Source organism: Pipra filicauda, unplaced genomic scaffold (genome assembly GCF_003945595.2).
Source record: "Pipra filicauda isolate LSUMZ 115617 unplaced genomic scaffold, ASM394559v2 scaffold586_size332294_pilon, whole genome shotgun sequence".
Taxonomy (NCBI): Eukaryota; Metazoa; Chordata; class Aves; order Passeriformes; family Pipridae; genus Pipra; species Pipra filicauda.
Genome location: NW_024104738.1, coordinates 183,959 through 201,675, shown reverse-complemented (window position 1 = coordinate 201,675; position 17,717 = coordinate 183,959). Strand labels below are relative to the sequence as shown.

The 17,717-nt window shown below is 66.6% G+C and overlaps 1 protein-coding gene across 1 annotated transcript; it reads left to right on the top strand.

Moving 5' to 3' along the window:
• The first annotated feature begins 1,037 nt into the window (after window positions 1-1,037).
• Window positions 1,038-17,658, top strand: PPP1R9B (protein phosphatase 1 regulatory subunit 9B). The gene is made up of 20 exons (XM_027742343.2): window positions 1,038-2,737; window positions 5,208-5,340; window positions 5,454-5,574; window positions 6,011-6,115; window positions 6,449-6,584; window positions 6,689-6,841; window positions 6,929-6,982; window positions 7,523-7,752; window positions 8,668-8,764; window positions 9,936-9,986; window positions 12,291-12,404; window positions 13,233-13,284; window positions 14,391-14,545; window positions 14,758-15,016; window positions 15,109-15,196; window positions 15,803-15,877; window positions 15,954-16,110; window positions 16,554-16,667; window positions 16,749-16,904; window positions 17,413-17,658. The coding sequence occupies exons 1-20, from the start codon at window positions 1,439-1,441 to the stop codon at window positions 17,569-17,571; spliced, it is 3,708 nt and encodes a 1,235-aa protein (XP_027598144.2). The 5' UTR covers window positions 1,038-1,438; the 3' UTR covers window positions 17,572-17,658.
• The last annotated feature ends 59 nt before the right edge of the window (window positions 17,659-17,717 follow it).

The window sequence follows — 17,717 nt, the reverse complement described above, 5'->3', positions numbered from 1 at the left end:
CTCGGGGGGCTCCTCACACAGCAAGGACCCCCAACACAGCCATAGGCTGTCGTGTCTGCCCCTACCCACCAGTGGGAAGACAAGAACCCCCCAAACAGCCCCCCAAAATATCCCCTGGCCTCTACAGGAATGAGGGGAGCAGCACCGTAGCCCCCCCTCTGGGACCCCCTGCCTCAGTTTCCCCTCCTGCCACCCCTGAGTGGAGGTGTCAGAGGGGATGTGCAGCACCCCCAGGATGGATTTAGGGGGACAGAGAGTAAATGGGGGACACCACGGGACACCTGGGGGGGGGTGCTTCGGGCATGGGGGTGTGGAGGTCCCAGGGAGGGGGATGAGGGGGACATGTGGATAAAGCTGAGGGGACACAGGGAGAGGAGCAGGAGGACACAGGGACAGACCCAGGAAAGGCATGGGGACAGGGTGGGGGAATGTGGATAGAAATTTGGGGGGACACGGGGATCAGATGGAGGGATGTAGGTATGAACTTGGGGGGGGTTGCGGGTATAAACTTGGGGGGGATACGAGGACAGGATGGGGGGATATGGGGACAAACTCGGGGGGACATAGGGGCAATCTCGGGGGATATGGGGACAGGATGGGGGGAGATGTGGGGACAGGGCAGGAGTGGATGTAGGGGAAGACCCACGGGGTGTGAATACAGAACTGGGGGGTACAGGGACAGGACCGAGGGGCCACGGGGACCAGCCTGGGGGCCACGGGGACAAAACTGGGGAGGGGGGGACAGAAGCAGATCAGACAGACACGGTAGGGAGCAGAGATGGGGAGGTGGGAGACACACGGGGCCAGAGCTGGAGGGGGGGACACACGGGGACAGCGCTGGGGGGGGACACACGGGGACAGCGCGAGGGGTGGTAACAGCGGCCAAGCCGGCGCGGGGGGGGACCCACACTGCACAGCGCGGATGCTGGGGGGGGACGCGCCGCAGGGAGGGGACCCCCGGGCGGGTGCGGGGAGGGGACCGTAGGGGGAGAGGGGGCTTTGGGGTGGGGGTGGTGGGGGGTCCCCATGGCCGGGCTGAGGCGGCAGCGGCGCTGAGGCCGAAGCGCGGCGCCGAGGAAGAGGAAGAGCGAGAGAGCGCTGCTAAGACCCAGAGGGCTCTGCGGGCAGCGGGGCGGGCAGAGCGCGCAGGCAGCGGCGGCTCCATCACCAGCCACAGAGAAAGGGGAAGAGGAGGAGGAGAAGGGAGGAAGGAAGAAGGGCCGCGGCGGAGCAGGGCGGGCGGGGGGGCCCCGCCGAGGATGGACATGGCCTGACGGGGCCTGGCAGCCGGCCGGTGCAGGTGTGCCGGCGGCGGCCCCCCCGGCAGCATCCTCGCCCTCCCCGATGCCGCTGTAGCCGGCGAGGGGCCGCGGCGTGAGCGGGGGGCTCGGCGGGGGCGGCGGCGGCGAGCGATGCTGCGGGGAGAAGCGGCGGAGCCATGCTGAGGACGGAGGCAGGCGGAGGGGCGGCCGCCGGGGGGGGGTCCCCCTCCTCCGGCGGGGCGGCGGGCGGCGGGGGGCTGCGGAGCGCGTCCCCGCACCGGAACGCCTACGAGGCCACCATCCAGGCCCTGGCGCCCACAAAGGAGGCCGACGGCGGCGAGGACGGCAAGAAGAGCCGGGGCAAGAAGTATGGCTCCAACGTCCACCGGATCAAGAACATGTTCCTGCAGATGGGGACGGCGCCCGGCCCCGAGGGCGCCTGCGACCTGGCCAAGGCCAAGGAGAAGCCGGTGCGCCTCTCCTTGCCCCGCGCCGGCAGCCTCAGCGAGACCATGGACCAGGGCAGCCTCCTCAAGCTGGGCACCAGCGTCTCGGAGCGGGTCAGCCGCTTTGACTCCAAGCCCGACAAGCCCTTCTCCAAGCTGCAGGAGACCCGCAAGATCTTCGAGAGGAGCCCGCAGGAGAAGGCCACCACCACCAAGCTGCTGCTCCGCAAGGAGCGCGCCGGCTTCCAGGACCGCAAGCTGGACGTGGGGGTGAGGTTCAACGGCAGCACCGAGTCCCTGGACAAGCTGGACGCCGACGCCGTGTCGCCCACGGTCAGCCAGCTCAGCGCCGTCTTCGAGAAGGCCGATCTCCGGAACAACCTGCACAAGGCGCAGGGCAGGGCGGGAGCGCCGCTCAACGCCAAGGTGGTGGGCAAGCGGCCGCGGGTCTTCGCGCCGGGCGCCGAGGTCGGGCGCCAGGGCGATGGGCACCCTGCCCCAACCCGCGCCCGGCCACCCGAGGAGGAGAAGGCGCCGAGCAAAAGCGTGAGGCCGGCGGAGAAGGAACCGGCCGCCCCACGGGTGCAGGAGGTCTGCAAGATCAAGCCGGTGGAGGTGGAGGAGAGCGGAGAGGGCGAGGATGAGGAGGAGGAGGCGGCGGCAGCGGGTGAAGCGGTGCCACCCGTGCCCCAACTGGCCAAGGGGGATGAGGGTCCGGCGGCCACCGCCCCACGGCTGGATGGGGGCGCCGGGGTGGCCGCGGGCGAGGAGGGCATCAAGGGCGAGCGGGCGGAGGAGGGTGATGGCTACGAGGAGGCCAAGAAGGAGGACTTCTCTGAGGCGGACCTGGTGGACATAAGTGCCTACAGCGGGCTCGGGGAGGACTCGGGGGGCAGCGGGCTGGAGGAGGAGGAGGAGGCCGAAGGGCTGTACGAACCCGAGTCGGGCTGTGTGGAGATCCCTGGGCTGTCTGAGGAAGAGGAGCCCGTCCCCAACCGCAAGATCCAGTTCAGCACAGCGCCCATCCAGGTGAGACTGGCTGGGGGTGGGGGGCAGCTGGGGAGGAAGGGTACCTGGGGTGAGGGGTACCCTGGGGTGAGGGGTACCCAGGGTGACATACCCGGGGTGAGGGGTACCCCAGGGTGAGAGGAACCCAGGGTGAAGAGTACCCAAGGTGAGGGGCACCCAGGGTGAGGGGTACCCTGGCTGTACCCAAGTGGGCCCAGGTGGGCAAGCAGCCCAAGATGAGGAGTACCCTAAGAGGAAGGGCACCCCAGGGTGAGGGGCAGCCCAGATTGGTGTATGGGACCCCCACAAAATCACCCATTTGGAGGGGACAGAGAAATGGGGTGCAGGTCTGTGCCCCCCTGCCCTGTGCCCTCCACAGATAGGGCATCCCTTCTGGCTGTGCCCTTGCACTGGGGGAAGCTGGGCCTGGGTCTGGCTAACGAGCTGGCTAATGAAGGGCCAAGCCTGGGCATGGTGGGGATCCCCTGCCAACAAGGGGCCCCCCGGGGCTGGTGTGATGGGGTCAGGTACCCGCTGGGGTGGACTGTGCACAGCACCCACTGCCAACCTCCCCATCGTGCCCGGGACGGGCCAAGACCTACTCCATATTTTGGGAGGGGATGCCTGAAATATCTGTGTACGAGGTGCTGGGTGCCGGGGCTGTGCCACCCTTGGTCCTGGGTGTCCCTCGGTGCCAGGACTCCTCCCAAACCGGGGGGTCCCCTAGGACAAGGTGGCGCTGGGGGGGTTGTGCCCCCCCTCGTGTGCCCAGCCCGGTGCCCAGAGCCGTTTCGGGAAGTGGAGGAAGGGGAAGCGCCGTGGCAGCGTGGCCGGGTGGGCGGCATCGCCCGAGCACCCCCTGCTCCCTGCCGGGGATCCTGGCAGGGTTTGGGGTCCCTACCTGGGATGCTCCCCCAGTGAAGGGGGGGCTAAAGGGGCCGTGCAGCTATTTTGGGGTGTTCTCTCCCGCACGGATCCCCCCGACCGCGGGAGCAGCGGTTGCTTTGTGCCGGAGCCGGGTTATTTTTAGAGCCCCGGCCTATATTCTGGCTCTGAGTCAGAGCGGGTGGGTGGCCCCACCTGGGACAGGGGGACAGGGGGACAGGGAGCACCGTGGCCTGGGCAGGGGGCAGTGGTGGCCGTGTGCTGGGGTGGCTGCACGTTGTAGGGAGTCTTGATCCTGTGGGAACCAGCCAACCCAGCCCTGGGAATGGTGCCCTGGCCATGGATGCTTTTTTGGGGTGCTCTGCTCACCCCAGCACAGCCTTTAACCTCCTGCTTTTACCTACCTCGGGGGGGGGGTCCCACGTGTGGGGGTGGGTGGAGAGTGGGATCCAGGTCCCTGCCCAGGTACAGGGGTGATACTGAGCCCCCCAAACCCGCTGTAGGGCTTGGAGACATTGGGGACCCCCCCCAGCCCAGCGCTGGGGGCACACACCGCCAGCCCCTTCCCCTGGCTTTGGCTGCTTCTCCCTTGGAATCTACTCCAGGCCCCCCACACATCCCAAATCCCCCAGGACCTGGGGGTGGGGTGGGAGGCACAGCAGGGTGAGTGGGGACATGTGCCCACAGCCCCCCAGGGACCTCCTATGGACGGGGGGACATTGGTACGTCTCCTGCCCTGCTCCTCCCTGTCACCCCTGGGTGCCGCCCGTGTGGGTCCTGCCCTTCTGTGGGTGTCACTGGGCTTTGTCCCCTGACACTCATCCCTAATACCCTTTGTGTCCAGGCTTTATCACCACGGTGTTATCCCTAATCCACTCGCTCTGGCGGCATCGAGGGGCCAGGGCCCCTCCTGGGACATCTGCCAGGCCCAGCCCCTGCCAGCCCCTCTCCAGCAGCCCCCAGTGGACATGGCACCCACTCCCTCCAGCTCCAGGCTGGGGACAACGTCCTGGAGGCACATCCAGCCTCGGCCAGGGAGGGTTTAGGGGTGCCCCATGGTGGGGGTCAGCGTCCCCAGGGATTTGGCACGGGAGGGTGAAGAGATGCCCCACAACAAGGATCAGTGTCCCTGAGGATTTGACACAGGAGGGTTTTGGGGTGCCTCATGAGAGGAGTCAACATCCCCAGGGATTTGAGGTGCCCCATCCTTCTATTAGTCCTTCATTTCATCCATCCATTCTTCCACCTATCCGTCCTTCCTTCCTTTTTTCTAGTCATTCTTCCATCTATCCATTCACCCATCCATCCATCCTTCATCCATCCATCCATCCACTCATCCATCTGCCATTCCATCCATCCATCCATCCGTCCATCCATCCTTCCATGGGGTGCAGGCACCACCTCCTCTCCCAGAGCCACCTCCAAACCCTTTGTCCTTCCTCCTCTCCCCCTCGCTCCACGACACGATGTGGGGAGGGGGATTCTCTGGTGTCTTACAGGCTCCCTGCCCTGCCCATGCCTGGGGCTCTCCCACGCGGGAATTCCCATTGCCATGGGTGTCCCTGGTGTTTTCCCACGTGGCTGAGCAGCTCCCTGTTCCCACCAGGTGTTCAGCACTTACTCCAACGAGGACTACGACCGCCGCAATGAGGACGTCGACCCCATGGCCGCCTCGGCCGAGTACGAGCTGGAGAAGAGGGTGGAGAGACTCGACCTCTTCCCTGTGGAGCTGGAGAAAGGTGGGTCCTCACCCCGTCCCACACCCCAGGACCCTTGTGGCACCTTGGAGGTGACTCCGTGGCATTGAGTGGCCGTGGCCACCCCGCCAGGACACGTCTGTCTGTCCCCACAGACTCCGAAGGGTTGGGGATCAGCATCATCGGGATGGGAGCGGGGGCCGACATGGGCCTGGAGAAATTGGGGATCTTCGTCAAGACGGTGACGGAAGGAGGGGCAGCCCACCGGGATGGCAGGTACAGGCTGGGGGGACTGCCCACCTGTATGGCTGCTCCTGGCACGGGGGTGGGAGCAGGGACACGGTTCAGGTGTTCCCCGGGATCAGGGAGATGATCCAGGTGTTCCCTGGGTGGGAGCAGATGATGATCCAGGTGTTCCTTGGGGTGGGAGCAGGGAAATGGTCCAGACGTTCCTGGGGTGGGAGCAGGGACATGATCCAGATGTTCCCTGGTGTAGGAGGAGGCAGATGGTCCAGGTGCTCCCTGGGGTGGGAGCAGGGAAATGGTCCAGGCGTTCCCATGATAGGAGGAGGCAGATGATCCAGGTGTTCCCAGATAGGAGCAGATGACCCAGATGTTCCCTGGGGTGGGAGCAGATGATGATCCAGGTGTTCCCTGCGGTGGGGGAGGTGGGCGAGGGGTGGCCCCGTTGTGACGGTCCCCTTGTCCCCAGGATCCAAGTGAACGATCTGATTGTGGAGGTGGATGGCACCAGCCTGGTGGGGGTGACCCAGAGCTTCGCCGCCTCCGTCCTCAGGAACACCAAGGGCCGTGTCCGGTAGGACCCAGGGCTGGGGGGTTTGAGGGGCTGGGAGACCCCCAGAATCTGTGCTGAGACCTCTGTGGTCCCTACCCCATAGCCTGTCCCCAGGCTGGGCTGTCCCCCAAAATACCACTCCCCCTCATAAATACCACTCCCTGCTCATGCCCACTGCTTGCCCTGTGCCACCCCAGCGCCCCCCAAAACGCCCCAAACTGCTCCCCAGCCCCCGTGACACCCCTAAACCCACTGCTCCCAGGAGGACTGCTGTCCCTCAGCTGTGTCCCCTGCCTGTCCCCCTGCGGCCAGGCCCCCCGTCCCTGCTGACCCCCCGTGCCCGCTGCCCCCCAGGTTCCTGATCGGGCGGGAGAAGCCGGGGGAGCAGAGCGAGGTGGCGCAGCTGATCCAGCAGACGCTGGAGCAGGAGCGGTGGCAGCGGGAGATGATCGAGCAGCGCTACACCCAGTACACCGAGGACGACGAGGAGGTGAGGGGACAACGCCCACCCACCCGGGGTCCCTCCGCCCGACATGGGGCCGGTGACGCCGTTTCCCCGGGTGGGGATGCCAATGGTGCCCTGTGCCCTCCCAGACGGGTGAATATGCGACGGACGAGGAGGAGGAGATGAGCCCCATGTTCCCCGGCGGGGAGATGGCCATCGAGGTGTTCGAGCTGGCCGAGAACGAGGACACGCTGTCCCCCGTGGAGATGGACCCCGAGAAGCTGGTGCACAAGTTCAAGGAGGTGAGGAGGGGCTGGGGGGAAGCCGGGGGAGAGGGGGTTGCCCACACGTGTGTGCCCACCCCGTGCCCACACCGGCTCCTCCCGCAGCTCCAGATCAAACACGCTGTCACCGAGGCTGAGATCCAGCAGCTCAAGAGGAAGGTGAGTGGGGGTCTGGGGGTCCTGGCTGCCCAGGGGTGGGGGGACACCCTGACATCTCCCCTGGCACCCCTGGATCTCTATCTCCACCATCCTCTCTGAATTCCTCACATCCCCACCCCTACCCTGCACGTGCTGTGCCGTGTTCTGCCTGTCACCTGGCTGTGCCATGTCATGCCTGTTCCCTGTTTGTGTCTTGCTGTGCCATGCCATGCCACACCACATGGCTGTACCATGCCATGCCATGCCTGTTCCCTGATTTGTAATGCCATGCCACACCATGCTGTGCCATATCCTTATCCCTGACTCTGCCATGCCATACCATGCTGTGCCATGCTTGTTCCCCGACTCTGCCATGCCATGCTCTGCCATATCCTGCTCCCTGACTGTACCGTGCTGTGCCATATCCCGCTCCCTGACTGTGCCATGCTGTGCCATATCCCGCTCCCTGACTGTGCCGTGCTGTGCCATATCCCGCTCCCTGACTGTGCCATGCTGTGCCATATCCCGCTCCCTGACTGTACCATGTTGTGCCATCCCCAGCTGCAGTGCCTGGAGCAGGAGAAGGCACGCTGGCGGGCTGAGAAGGCCCAGCTGGAGCAGAGCGTGGAGGAGAACAAGGAGCGGATGGAGAAGCTGGAAGGGTACTGGATGGAGGCCCAGAACCTGTGCCAGGCCGTGGACGAGCATCTCAAGGAGACCCAGGCCCAGTACCAGACCCTGGAGCGCAAGTACAGCAAGGCCAAGCGGCTCATCAAGGAGTACCAGCAGAAGTGAGGGCAGCGCCCACCCCCTGCCCGTCCTCCCCTGGGCACCCCGTGTCCACCCGGGCATGGACCCGTCCCCTGGGAACTGACCCCTCCTCGGGCACCCCTGGTCCCTGGGAACATTGGGCTGGGCCAGGCCCTCCCTGGGCATCCCTGATCTCTGGGCACAGACCGTGCCATTGGGCTGAGCTGCCCCCTGGCCATGGATCCGTCCCCCAGGAACCAGATCCTTCCCTGGCACCCCTTGTCCCTGGGCACAGCCACATAACGTGGGCACAGATCATGCCCTTGGTGTGGACCCTCTTGTGGGGCTCTGACCCCTTCATGGGCACCCTTTGTCCCTGGGCACTTAGCATCTCTTGGGCAGAAATACATCCCTTGGGGCACCAGATCCTTCCTGGGCACCCCCTGTCCCTGGGCAGGGACATTCCACTGGGCAGGGACTCCTCCCTGGGGAAACAGCTCCATCCTGATCATGGATCATGCCCTGGGAAGGAACCTTCCTCTTGATAGAGACCCATCCCTGGGGCACCAAATCCTTCCTGGGCACCCTTTGTTCTCTTGGCATGGACCATTCCCTGTGCAGGGACCTTCCCTGTGACATAAATCCATCAAGGCCAGGTTGGACAGGGCTTGGAGTAACCTGGTCTAGTGGAAGGTGTCCCTGCCATGGCAGGGAGTGGGATAAGATCATCTTTAAGATCCCTTCCAGCCCCAACTATTCCATGACTTGATGATTCCATGATCCCTGGGGCTCATGTGCATCCCTCATTCCCTGGGCATGGCCCATCCCCTGGAAGACCCCTGGGCACCATCATCCCACTGGGCCGGGTGTCCCAGGATGCCCCTGCCCTGGTCCCCCTCCCTGGGGTATCCCCGGTGCCGGGGGGGGGCCGTGCACCCACGCACCGATTCCCGCAGGGAGATCGAGTTCCTGAAGAAGGAGACGGCGCAGCGGCGGGTGCTGGAGGAGTCGGAGCTGGCACACAAAGAGGAGATGGAGAAGCTGCAGGAGAAGGTGGGCACCGGGCGCCGGGACCAGGGGTGTCCCTGAGCCCCCCAGCCCCGCCCGGCCACGGCCACACCGCTCCCGGGGCTCCGTCGCCGATGGATCGCGGGGGATCTGCTGGGCCGCCGGATCCCGCGCCGGGGGGCTGTGGAGCCGTGTGCGGCACCGGCTCCCTCCGGACTGAGCTACGGCCGCTGGATCCCACCCCGGGTCACGGTGGATCTGCCTGGGGCTCCCAGCGGGATTGTGCTCCCACCACCGGATCACAGCGGATCTGCTCGGGCGCTGGGCAACGCCCGGGCTCCTCCTGGCACTGGATCCCACCCTGGATTGCAGGGGATCTGCCTGCGGATCCTGCTCCGGGGTCTGACAGCCCACAAAGAGATCACCTCGGGCACCAGATCCCAGGCTGCTTGTGCGGGATCCCACGAGGGATCCCCAGAGGTCATCCCACACGATCCTGTTGGGAGCCGGATCCCATGCTGGTCATGCTGGATCCCCCAACAGACCCCACTGGATTCCATGCCAGCCACACTGGATCCCCCCCAGCCGTGGGGTCAGAGCCGTGTGGGGCCACAGCGGATCCCACATGGGCTCACCGGATCCCAAAGGATCCCAAGGGTCTGCCGTGGGTCACAGTGGGGGGGGGGCATCCCCTGCCCGGCTGGGGGGCACCAGGGCACAGCGGGGAGGTCCCTGGCACCCAGCAGAGCCCCTCCATGCACCCGCCTCCATCACCCCAAAATATCCCCTGACATCCCACAGAGACTCACCCACCACCTGCCTGCAGCCCCCTCCCCATCCCTGCCCCCTCCCCATCCCTGTGCCCCCCGTCTGCCCCCCTATTCCTGCCCCCCCTCCACCCGTCTCTGTGCCCCCATCCCTGTCCCATCCACCCCTCCGGTCTCCTGCCCCTCTGTGCCATCTCCCTGCCCTCCCCCTCGTCCTTCCCACCCCTCCATGTTTCCCCCCGCCCCAGCACCCCCATGTCCTACCCCCTTTGTCCTTCCCCCCAGTCCCATCCATCCCTCCCTGTCCTGTCCCCCCATCTCCATGTCCCCATCCCTGTATCCTCATCCTGTCCCCCCATCCCACGGTCACAGCCGTGTCCCCCCCACCCCCCGTGTGTGCCCCCTCCCGGCCCCCCCCGCTGAGACCTGTCCCCTTTGCTGTTTTTCAGATCTCCGAACTGGAGGCCAAGCTGCAGACTTTGAAAAATTCCAACCCGACTTAAACCACCCTCAAACCGCAGTGATTTCGGGGTGGGGGGGTCCCCCATTTCTTCTCCCCAAACCACCCCCCCAGCCCTGCCCCCTGCCCCTTCCCTGCCTCTTCCCCACCGGGGAGGAGATGAGACCCCCGCCAAGGCCTCCTGGTGCCCCCCACTCCCCCCTGGGGGCACAGACAGTGTGTGTGGGGGGGTGTCTGGCAGAGGGGGGGTTTCGGGGGGGACACACCCCGCGTTCGTGTCTGTGTCCAGTGTGAGTCTCGTGGTGACGTGATGGACCGATGGGGGGGGCACAGCTCCCCCCAGGCCTCCCCCCTCCCCTCGACGTGACCCCCCCGCCCCCGGACACAGAGCTGGCACCCTGGTTGGACACTGTGGGGGCGGGGACCGGACAATGAGACCCCCCCACCCCCCAAATTGTGAGCCATATTGGGGGGGTACGCTGGAAACCCCCCCAATCCCCAGCTCCTTCTCTTGGGACTCACCTGGAGCACGGGCCAGGGGGGGCCGGTTGCCTTGGCCCTCCCCACCCCACCAACGGACTCACCCCCAGCCCCACAACGAGGTGCCCCCCTCGGGGTTGGTGCCCGGGACCATTGCCATGGAGGGGGGACCCCAAGTGCCCCCCCTCACTCCCCTTCAGTGCCACCATCGCCAGGCAGGAGGGACAGCCCCCCCAGCCTTTACCAACCCCTGCAGCAGGATGGGGGGGCACCAGCCCCACTGCCCCCCCCGGCAATGGGGGGCTGCCCAGCACCCCACTGTGGGGGCCCCCAGTGCCCCCCAGTACCCTCTGCTACCCTCCCTGAGCCCGGGGCTTTCGCCTTCCCTGGGCGGGGGGGGGACACACGGGGGTCCCCCTCCAAGGTGGGGGCGATGCCCTCACCCCCCAACTGTAAATAACCCCCCCCAAATCACAGTATTTCTCTGGGGCTGGGACACCCCCCACTACTGGCCACCCCCAGCCGGGTCGGGGGTCCCACCCCCTCGGCCCGGGGGAACCCCATTATTTTTCATTTCTATTTTGCCCCCCTCGCCCCCTGCCCCGAAGTACCGAGTCTCCGACAGTAACTGGATGTGGGGGCAACTGGGAGCCAGAGCTGGTTATACTGGGAGTGGGAGGCGGGAGGGGCACGCGGGGGGCGGGGGGAAGGGGGGTCCGACTGGATTGGAGCCACTTGGGGAGGGGGGAGGATATTTAAGGGGGGGTCGGGGAGCGCGAGCCCCGGGGGGGGCCGGGGTTATTTAATCTCACACGTGTACCTGTGGGTGTATATACTATATATAATGTACCTATGTATGTACTGGTCCTCGTTTTGTAACGCAGCGTCCGCGGCCCCCCCACCCCATAAACGCGGCCTCGGCTTCCCCCCGCCTCCTTCTGCCCGCGGATGGGTCGGGGGGCGATGGGCGAGACTGGGAAGGATGGGGGGAGTAGGGAAGACTGGGAGTGATTGGGGGTCATGGGGAGGAGTGGGAAGGTGGGGGACCGAGGGGGATGGAGGGCACTGGGAGGAGTGGGAGGGTTTGGGGGGGAACTGGGGGAAGTGAGAAGAATTGGGGGAACTGGGGGGAGTGGGCACGATGTGGGCACTGAGAGGAAGGGATTGGGGGGAAGTGAAGGGGAGTGGGCAGGGTTGGAAGGCACTGGGAGGAGCAGGAAAGACTGTAGGGCACTGGGAGGAATGGGAAGAATTGGGGGGCACTGGGAGGAGTGAGTAGCATGTGGAGGACATTGCGAAGGGTGGGGGGCACTTCGGGGCACTGTGGAGGATGGGAGACACTGGGCACCGTGGGGGTCACCGGTGTGTCCGTGCCCGGTGTGTCCGTGCCCGGTCGCTGTCCGTTCAGCACCGCCGTGTGCGCGCGTCTGTCCGTCCGTGCCCGGTGTCCCCGTGCCCCCTCCCCCGGTGCCCCCCTCGTCGCTGTCCCTTCAGCACTGTCCCCGTGTGTGCGTCTGTCCCTCCCATGCCCGTTGCCCGCCCCCAGAGCCCCCTCGTCCTTGTCCGTTCAGCACCCCCGTGTATCCCCCCCACGCCCCCCTCCCGGTGCCCCCCCGTCTCTGTCCGTTCATCACCGGCCCCGCTTCGGGCGGGGCTGACCCCGCCCCCCCGCCCCCGCCCCCGCCGTTTCCGGGTTCCTGTGCCCCCCCCGCGGCCCCCGGCCCGGCGGGGCGGCCCAGCCCGGCTCGGTAGCGCCCTCCGCTCCCACCGGCCCTGCCACGGCCCCGGCCCAGCCCGCGGGAGGCGACCGGGGGCGACCAGGATGCCCCAGAAGCGCCGGTGAGTCGGGGGCGGGGGGGGACAGGGCGTCACCCCCGGACAGCGGCCCCGGCATGGCCCCATCCCCCGGTACAGCATCCCCGGTACAGCATCCCCAGGACAGCCCCACTCCCGGGACAGCATGCCTTGTACAGCCTCGGTACAGCATCTCCGGTAGACCCCTCCCCCGGGACAGCCCCATCCCCCCGGTTCAGTATTCCTGGTACAGCCTCATCCCCCGGGCAGCACCCCCGGTACAAACCCGGTAGAGCCCCTCACCCCAGGGACAGCCCCACCCCTGATACAGCGTCCCTGGTACAGCCCCCGGTACCGCCCCAGCCCCCGGTACAGCCCCGGTACACATCCGGTACACCCCCCTACTCCCGGTACAGCCCCACCCCAGGTACAGCACCATCCCCCAGGACAGCCCCGGGACAGCCCCAGCCCGGTTCAGCCCCCCAGCTCCCGGTACAGCCCACCCCATGTACAGAAGCATCCCCTGGGACAGCTCCGGTACAGCCGCATCCCGGTACAGCCCCATCCCGGTACAGCCCCATCCCCTGGTACAGCCCCATCCCGGTACAGCCGCATCCCGGTACAGCCCCCCAGCTCCCGGTTCGGCGACCCCGGGTACAGCACCATCCCCCGGTACAGCCCCGGTGCAGCCCCAGCCCGGTACAGCTCCAAACACCGCTACATCATCCCCGGTCCTGTCCCCTCCCGGTACCGCCTCCCCTCAGCCCCCACCGGTGCTGGACCCGTTCCCCGGGGGGAGGGAGGGGCTGGGGGGGGGGCCAGGAACGGATCTGCCCCCCCTTACCCCGCCTGTCCCCCGCCCCGATGCTGCCAAGGCATTAGGAGTCCCCGCCCCCACCTCGAGACCCCCCGAGCCCCGGGACACGGGGATCACTGGGAGGGCGGGGGGGGGGGCACTGGCATCACTGGGAGAGGATCTGGTTCCTCTCCTGACTGTCCCCTCTGTCCCCAGCTTTGTCCCACCATGTCGGTCTCCAAGCTGCAGGACACGGACGAGGTTTTTGGTGAGTCCCAGTGGGCACGTGGGGTGCAGATGCCCAAATGGGGTGCAGAGCACCCTGGGGGGTGTAGAGCTGCCTGTGGGTCCCCACCCACCCTCAGTGTCCTCCTATCTTAGGGGGGGACAAACTGGGCTTGGGGACAACGTGTACTTGGGGACACAGGGATGTGTATGGGCAGGGGGACACGGGGACACATACAGGGGACAGGGGCATGCAGAGGGTGTCAGGGACATGGGGACATGTCCAGGACACACAGGTGTGGGCATAGGGGTGTGCACAGGGTGGCAGGAATGTGGGAACATGGGGAGAGGCACAGGGAGGTGCACAGGGTGGCAGGGACATGGGGTCATGGTCCAGAGCCACCCCTTGTGCTGGGTTGAGATACAGGGGTCACAGCAGGGCAGGGACATGAGTGGGATCCCAGTTGGACCATGGACAAAGCGTGGCCCCCCTGGGTGACAGGGACATTCTGTCCTCGGGGTCACCCCACTGCTTCTCTCCCCATGCCGGGGCATCTCTTTGAACACTTCTCTCTGTCCCCCTGTTCCCTGTCCTGCCCCACTGGGGTACCCCATCCATGTCCCAAATGCTCCCCTCTCCCTGTGCCCCCTCCAATCTCCCTGGGACCCCCCTCCTGCCCTTTGACTCTCCTGCCCTGTCCCCAATGTCCCTCTGTCCCCTCTCCACCGGGCTGGCCTTCTCCTGACCTTCTGTCCACCTCCCTCCAACGCTTCCCCGTCCCCTTCTCCCTGCCCCTTCTTGGCCATCCATCCCTCCATCTCCCATCAATCCATCACTCCCTCCTTTTCTCCCATCTGCTTGGCCCCACCCATCCACCTGTCCACCATTTCCTTTTCCTTATCCATCCGTCCGTCCATCCATCCATCTTCCTTCTCCCTACCTGTTCCTCTATTCCCCCCTCCATCCCTCCCCATCTTCCTTCTCCATCCATCCATCCCTTCTCCCTACTTGTCCATCCCTCCATCCCTCCGTCTACCCCATCGTCCTTCTCTCTCCTCGTCCATCCCACCCCACCGCACCGCACCCCGTGTCCGTCTGTCCGTCTCTCTCTCTCTCTCTCTCTGCCCCGGTCTCTCTTTCACCCCCAGATTTTACCGCTGTGGTTCCAGAGACGCCGCGCCTGGACAGCAGCCTGCACAAAGCCCGGGCCCGCCTGCTGGCCAAGGGCCGCCGCCACCGGCCCTCCCGCTCCCGCCTGCGCGACAGCGCCAGCTCCACCGAGGGCGACGAGGGGGACACCGCGGTGAGACCGGGGGCGGCAGGGGCGGGGGCACCGCGGACACCGGGGATGGTGTCGGGGGACGTCGGGGCTGAAGAGGTGGGGGGCTCTGTGGACCCCGGGGATTAGAGGGGGGAATCCATGGCTGGGGTTAGGGCAGGGATGGGGGTCTAGGGGACAAACCCGGGGGAGTGCAGGGGTTTGACCCCCCCCTCCTCTTGCCGTGTGCCCCCCAGGGCACCGAGGGCGATGGCAGCCCCCCGACCCCCTCGCCCTTCTCCTGTGCCGGCGACTTCTCCTTCGACGGGGGGGCGGGGCGGGCAGCGCTGGGGGACCCCCCGGCCCCCACGACCCCCCTCAGCCGCTACCGGCCCCTCACCAACACCTCGTCCCAGGAGGGGCTGTCAGGCCCCGCCGTGCCCAAATCCTGCCCCAGCTCCGACAGCTCCCCCGGCTTCGCCCGCCGCGATGCCCGGCCCCGGCAGCACAGCGAAGGTGAGACACCCCCCCGGCCCCCACAGGGACCCCTGGGACATCCCCCGGCACTGTGGGGGGCGGTGGGGGACACCCCGGTCCTTCTCCTGCAGATGACAGCAGGGACATGAGCCCCCCCGAGCCCGCCAGTCCCACCGTGGGGCTGGACAAGAAAACACGGAGGAAGTTCTTGGATTTGGGGTGAGACCCGGCCCTGGGGGGAGCGGGGGGATACACGGAGGAGGGGTGGAGGGGGACTGGGGGGATGGAGTGGGCCACGGAAGGACGAAGGAGGGGATGGAGAGGAGATGGAGGAAGGGATGCAGGAAGGGATAGGGAGGGATGGAAAGGGGATGGAGGTGGACAGAGGGATGCAGGACAGGATGGAGAGATGGAGGAAGAGATGCAGGACGGGATAGGGAGGGATAGAGAGGGAATGGAGGGGGACACAAGGATGCAGAGGGGATGAAGGGGGACAGAGGGGTGCAGGGAGGGATACAGGAAGGGATGGAGGGTGGATACAGGGAGGGATGGGGGGAAGGATGGGGGATGGAGGGATGCAGGGATGGAGGGAGGATGGATGCAGAGATCGAGAGGTGCAACAGAAAGAAAGATGGAGATACAGCTGGAGAGATGCCTGAAGGGAGGAAAAGATGGCGGGATGCACAGAGGAGGGATGCACGAGTGGAGGATCCTCTGGAGGAAATGGAGGGGTCTCTGAGGATGGATGGATGGGTGGCTGGAAGGATGGGTCCTGGGGCCCATGGGGGGAGCACAGCCCTCAGGACTGCCCCCCCTCTCCCCCAGGGTGACCCTGCGCCGGGCGTCCTCCGGCAAGAGCCGCAAAGAGAAGAGCAGCAACCGCCTGTCCACGGGCAGCAGGTGAGGGACCCCCTCAGCCGGGGCAGGGGGGGCTGCCTGGGCACGGCCCCCACCCCTGACACGGCTCTGTGCCCAGGGAGGCGGCGGAGGGTCCCGGCCGCCCCTCGGGCTCCCCCTTCCTGCCCTTCTCGTGGTTCTCGGACAGCGCCAGGGGCTCGGGCTCCCCCGGCTCCGGGTCCCCCTGCGGCTCCCCCCGGCACGAGGGGCTCAGCCCCGCCAAATCCGCCTCCCAGGTCAGTGCCCGGCCAGGGGAGGGGGAGCCTGGCACTGTGGGGATAAGGGAGGGGGTGGGGGCCCTATAGGGACGTCGATGCTCCCATGCATTCGGTGACTATAGGAGAGGAGGTGACACCAGCTGTAGGGACAGACGACAAAGCCCCATAGGGTCAGGGTGGCTTTTGGGGGTGTCAAAGCCCTAAAGAGTCAAGACAAGTGTTGGGGGCAGCAGGTCCAAAGCCCCATAGGATCAAGATGGCTGGGGTGGGGGCATGCAAAGCCCTATAGAGTCAAGACAGGTATTGGGGTGGAGGTTCAAAGCCCCACAAGGTCAAGATAGATATGGGGGGGCTGTGGGATGAAAGCCCAGGGGAGTTTGGAAGTCCTATGGGTGTGGGAGGGTGCTGTAGAGGGGTCCGGGGGGGGCAGCCCTGCCCTCACCCCCCTCACGCTGCCCCAGGACTCGACGCTGAGCGAGGACTCCCCCCCGCCCAGCGCCAGCCCCCGCCTGCCCGGGCCCCCCCGCGCCAAGTGCTCGTACCCCTACCACACCCTGTCCCAGTCCTCGGACGAGGTGAGACGCGGCGAGGGGGCGAGGTTGGGGTGTTCCCCCCCCCATACCCCACGGGGACCCCCCATTAACGCCCTGTGCCAGTTCCTGGAGGAGCCCCCCGGCGCGGCCGCGGGCTGGACGTGCCAGCAGGTGGGGCAGTGGCTGGAGAGCCTGAGCCTGGAGCAGTACGTGCAGGACTTCTCTGCCCACGGCGTGGACGGGCCCCGGCTCCTGCACCTCGACGGGGCCAAGCTCAAGGTATGGGGCTGGGGGGCTCTGATGAGGGGGCACGGGGGGGGTTCTGGGTGCCGCAACGGGCTCTGGGGTGGGGCAAGAGGTTCTGGGTACCCCGACAGAGCAGGAGGTCTTAGAGGGTTCTGGGTACCCCAATGGAGTGTTCCATGGAGCAGAAGGTCCAGGCAGGTTCTAGTTACCCCATTAAGATGCTCCACAGGGCAGGAAGGTCTGGGACGGTTCTGGGCAGCCCAACGGGGTGTTCCATGGAGCAGGTCTGGGATGGTTCTAGGTACCCCAAAGGGCTCATCAAGGGGTACCTAAACCCCCTTGCCCAAACCAGTGGCTCCACATGGCAGGAAGTTCCAGGCATCCCAAGGGACGAGTCCAGGATGCGGATGGGAAGTTCTGGGGACTCCAAGGCGCTGCTGCACGGGGGTGTGGGTACCGAGGATCTGAGGGGGGATCCACGTACCCCAGAGGGCTTGGGGGGCACCGTGGCCCCCCTGCCAGCCCCCCGCTGTGCCCACAGGCACTGGGGGTGGGCAGCTCCCAGGACAGGGCGGTGCTGAAGAGGAAGCTGAAGGAGCTGAGCCTGGCGGCCGAGAGGGAGCGCAAGGCCCAGGAGAAGGCGGAGAAGCAGCGGGAGAAGCAGAAGAAGAAGGACCTCCAGGAGCAGTGGCGAAGTTAAGGGGGGGCCTGGGAGTGCCCCTGCACCCCCTCCCCACCCACAGCCCCCCCGGGACGCCCCGGGGGACCCCCAGCGTGGGACACACTGGCGTGGCTGAGGGACGGTGCCAGGCTGAGACGAGCACGGAGCACCACGTGCCCCCCTCC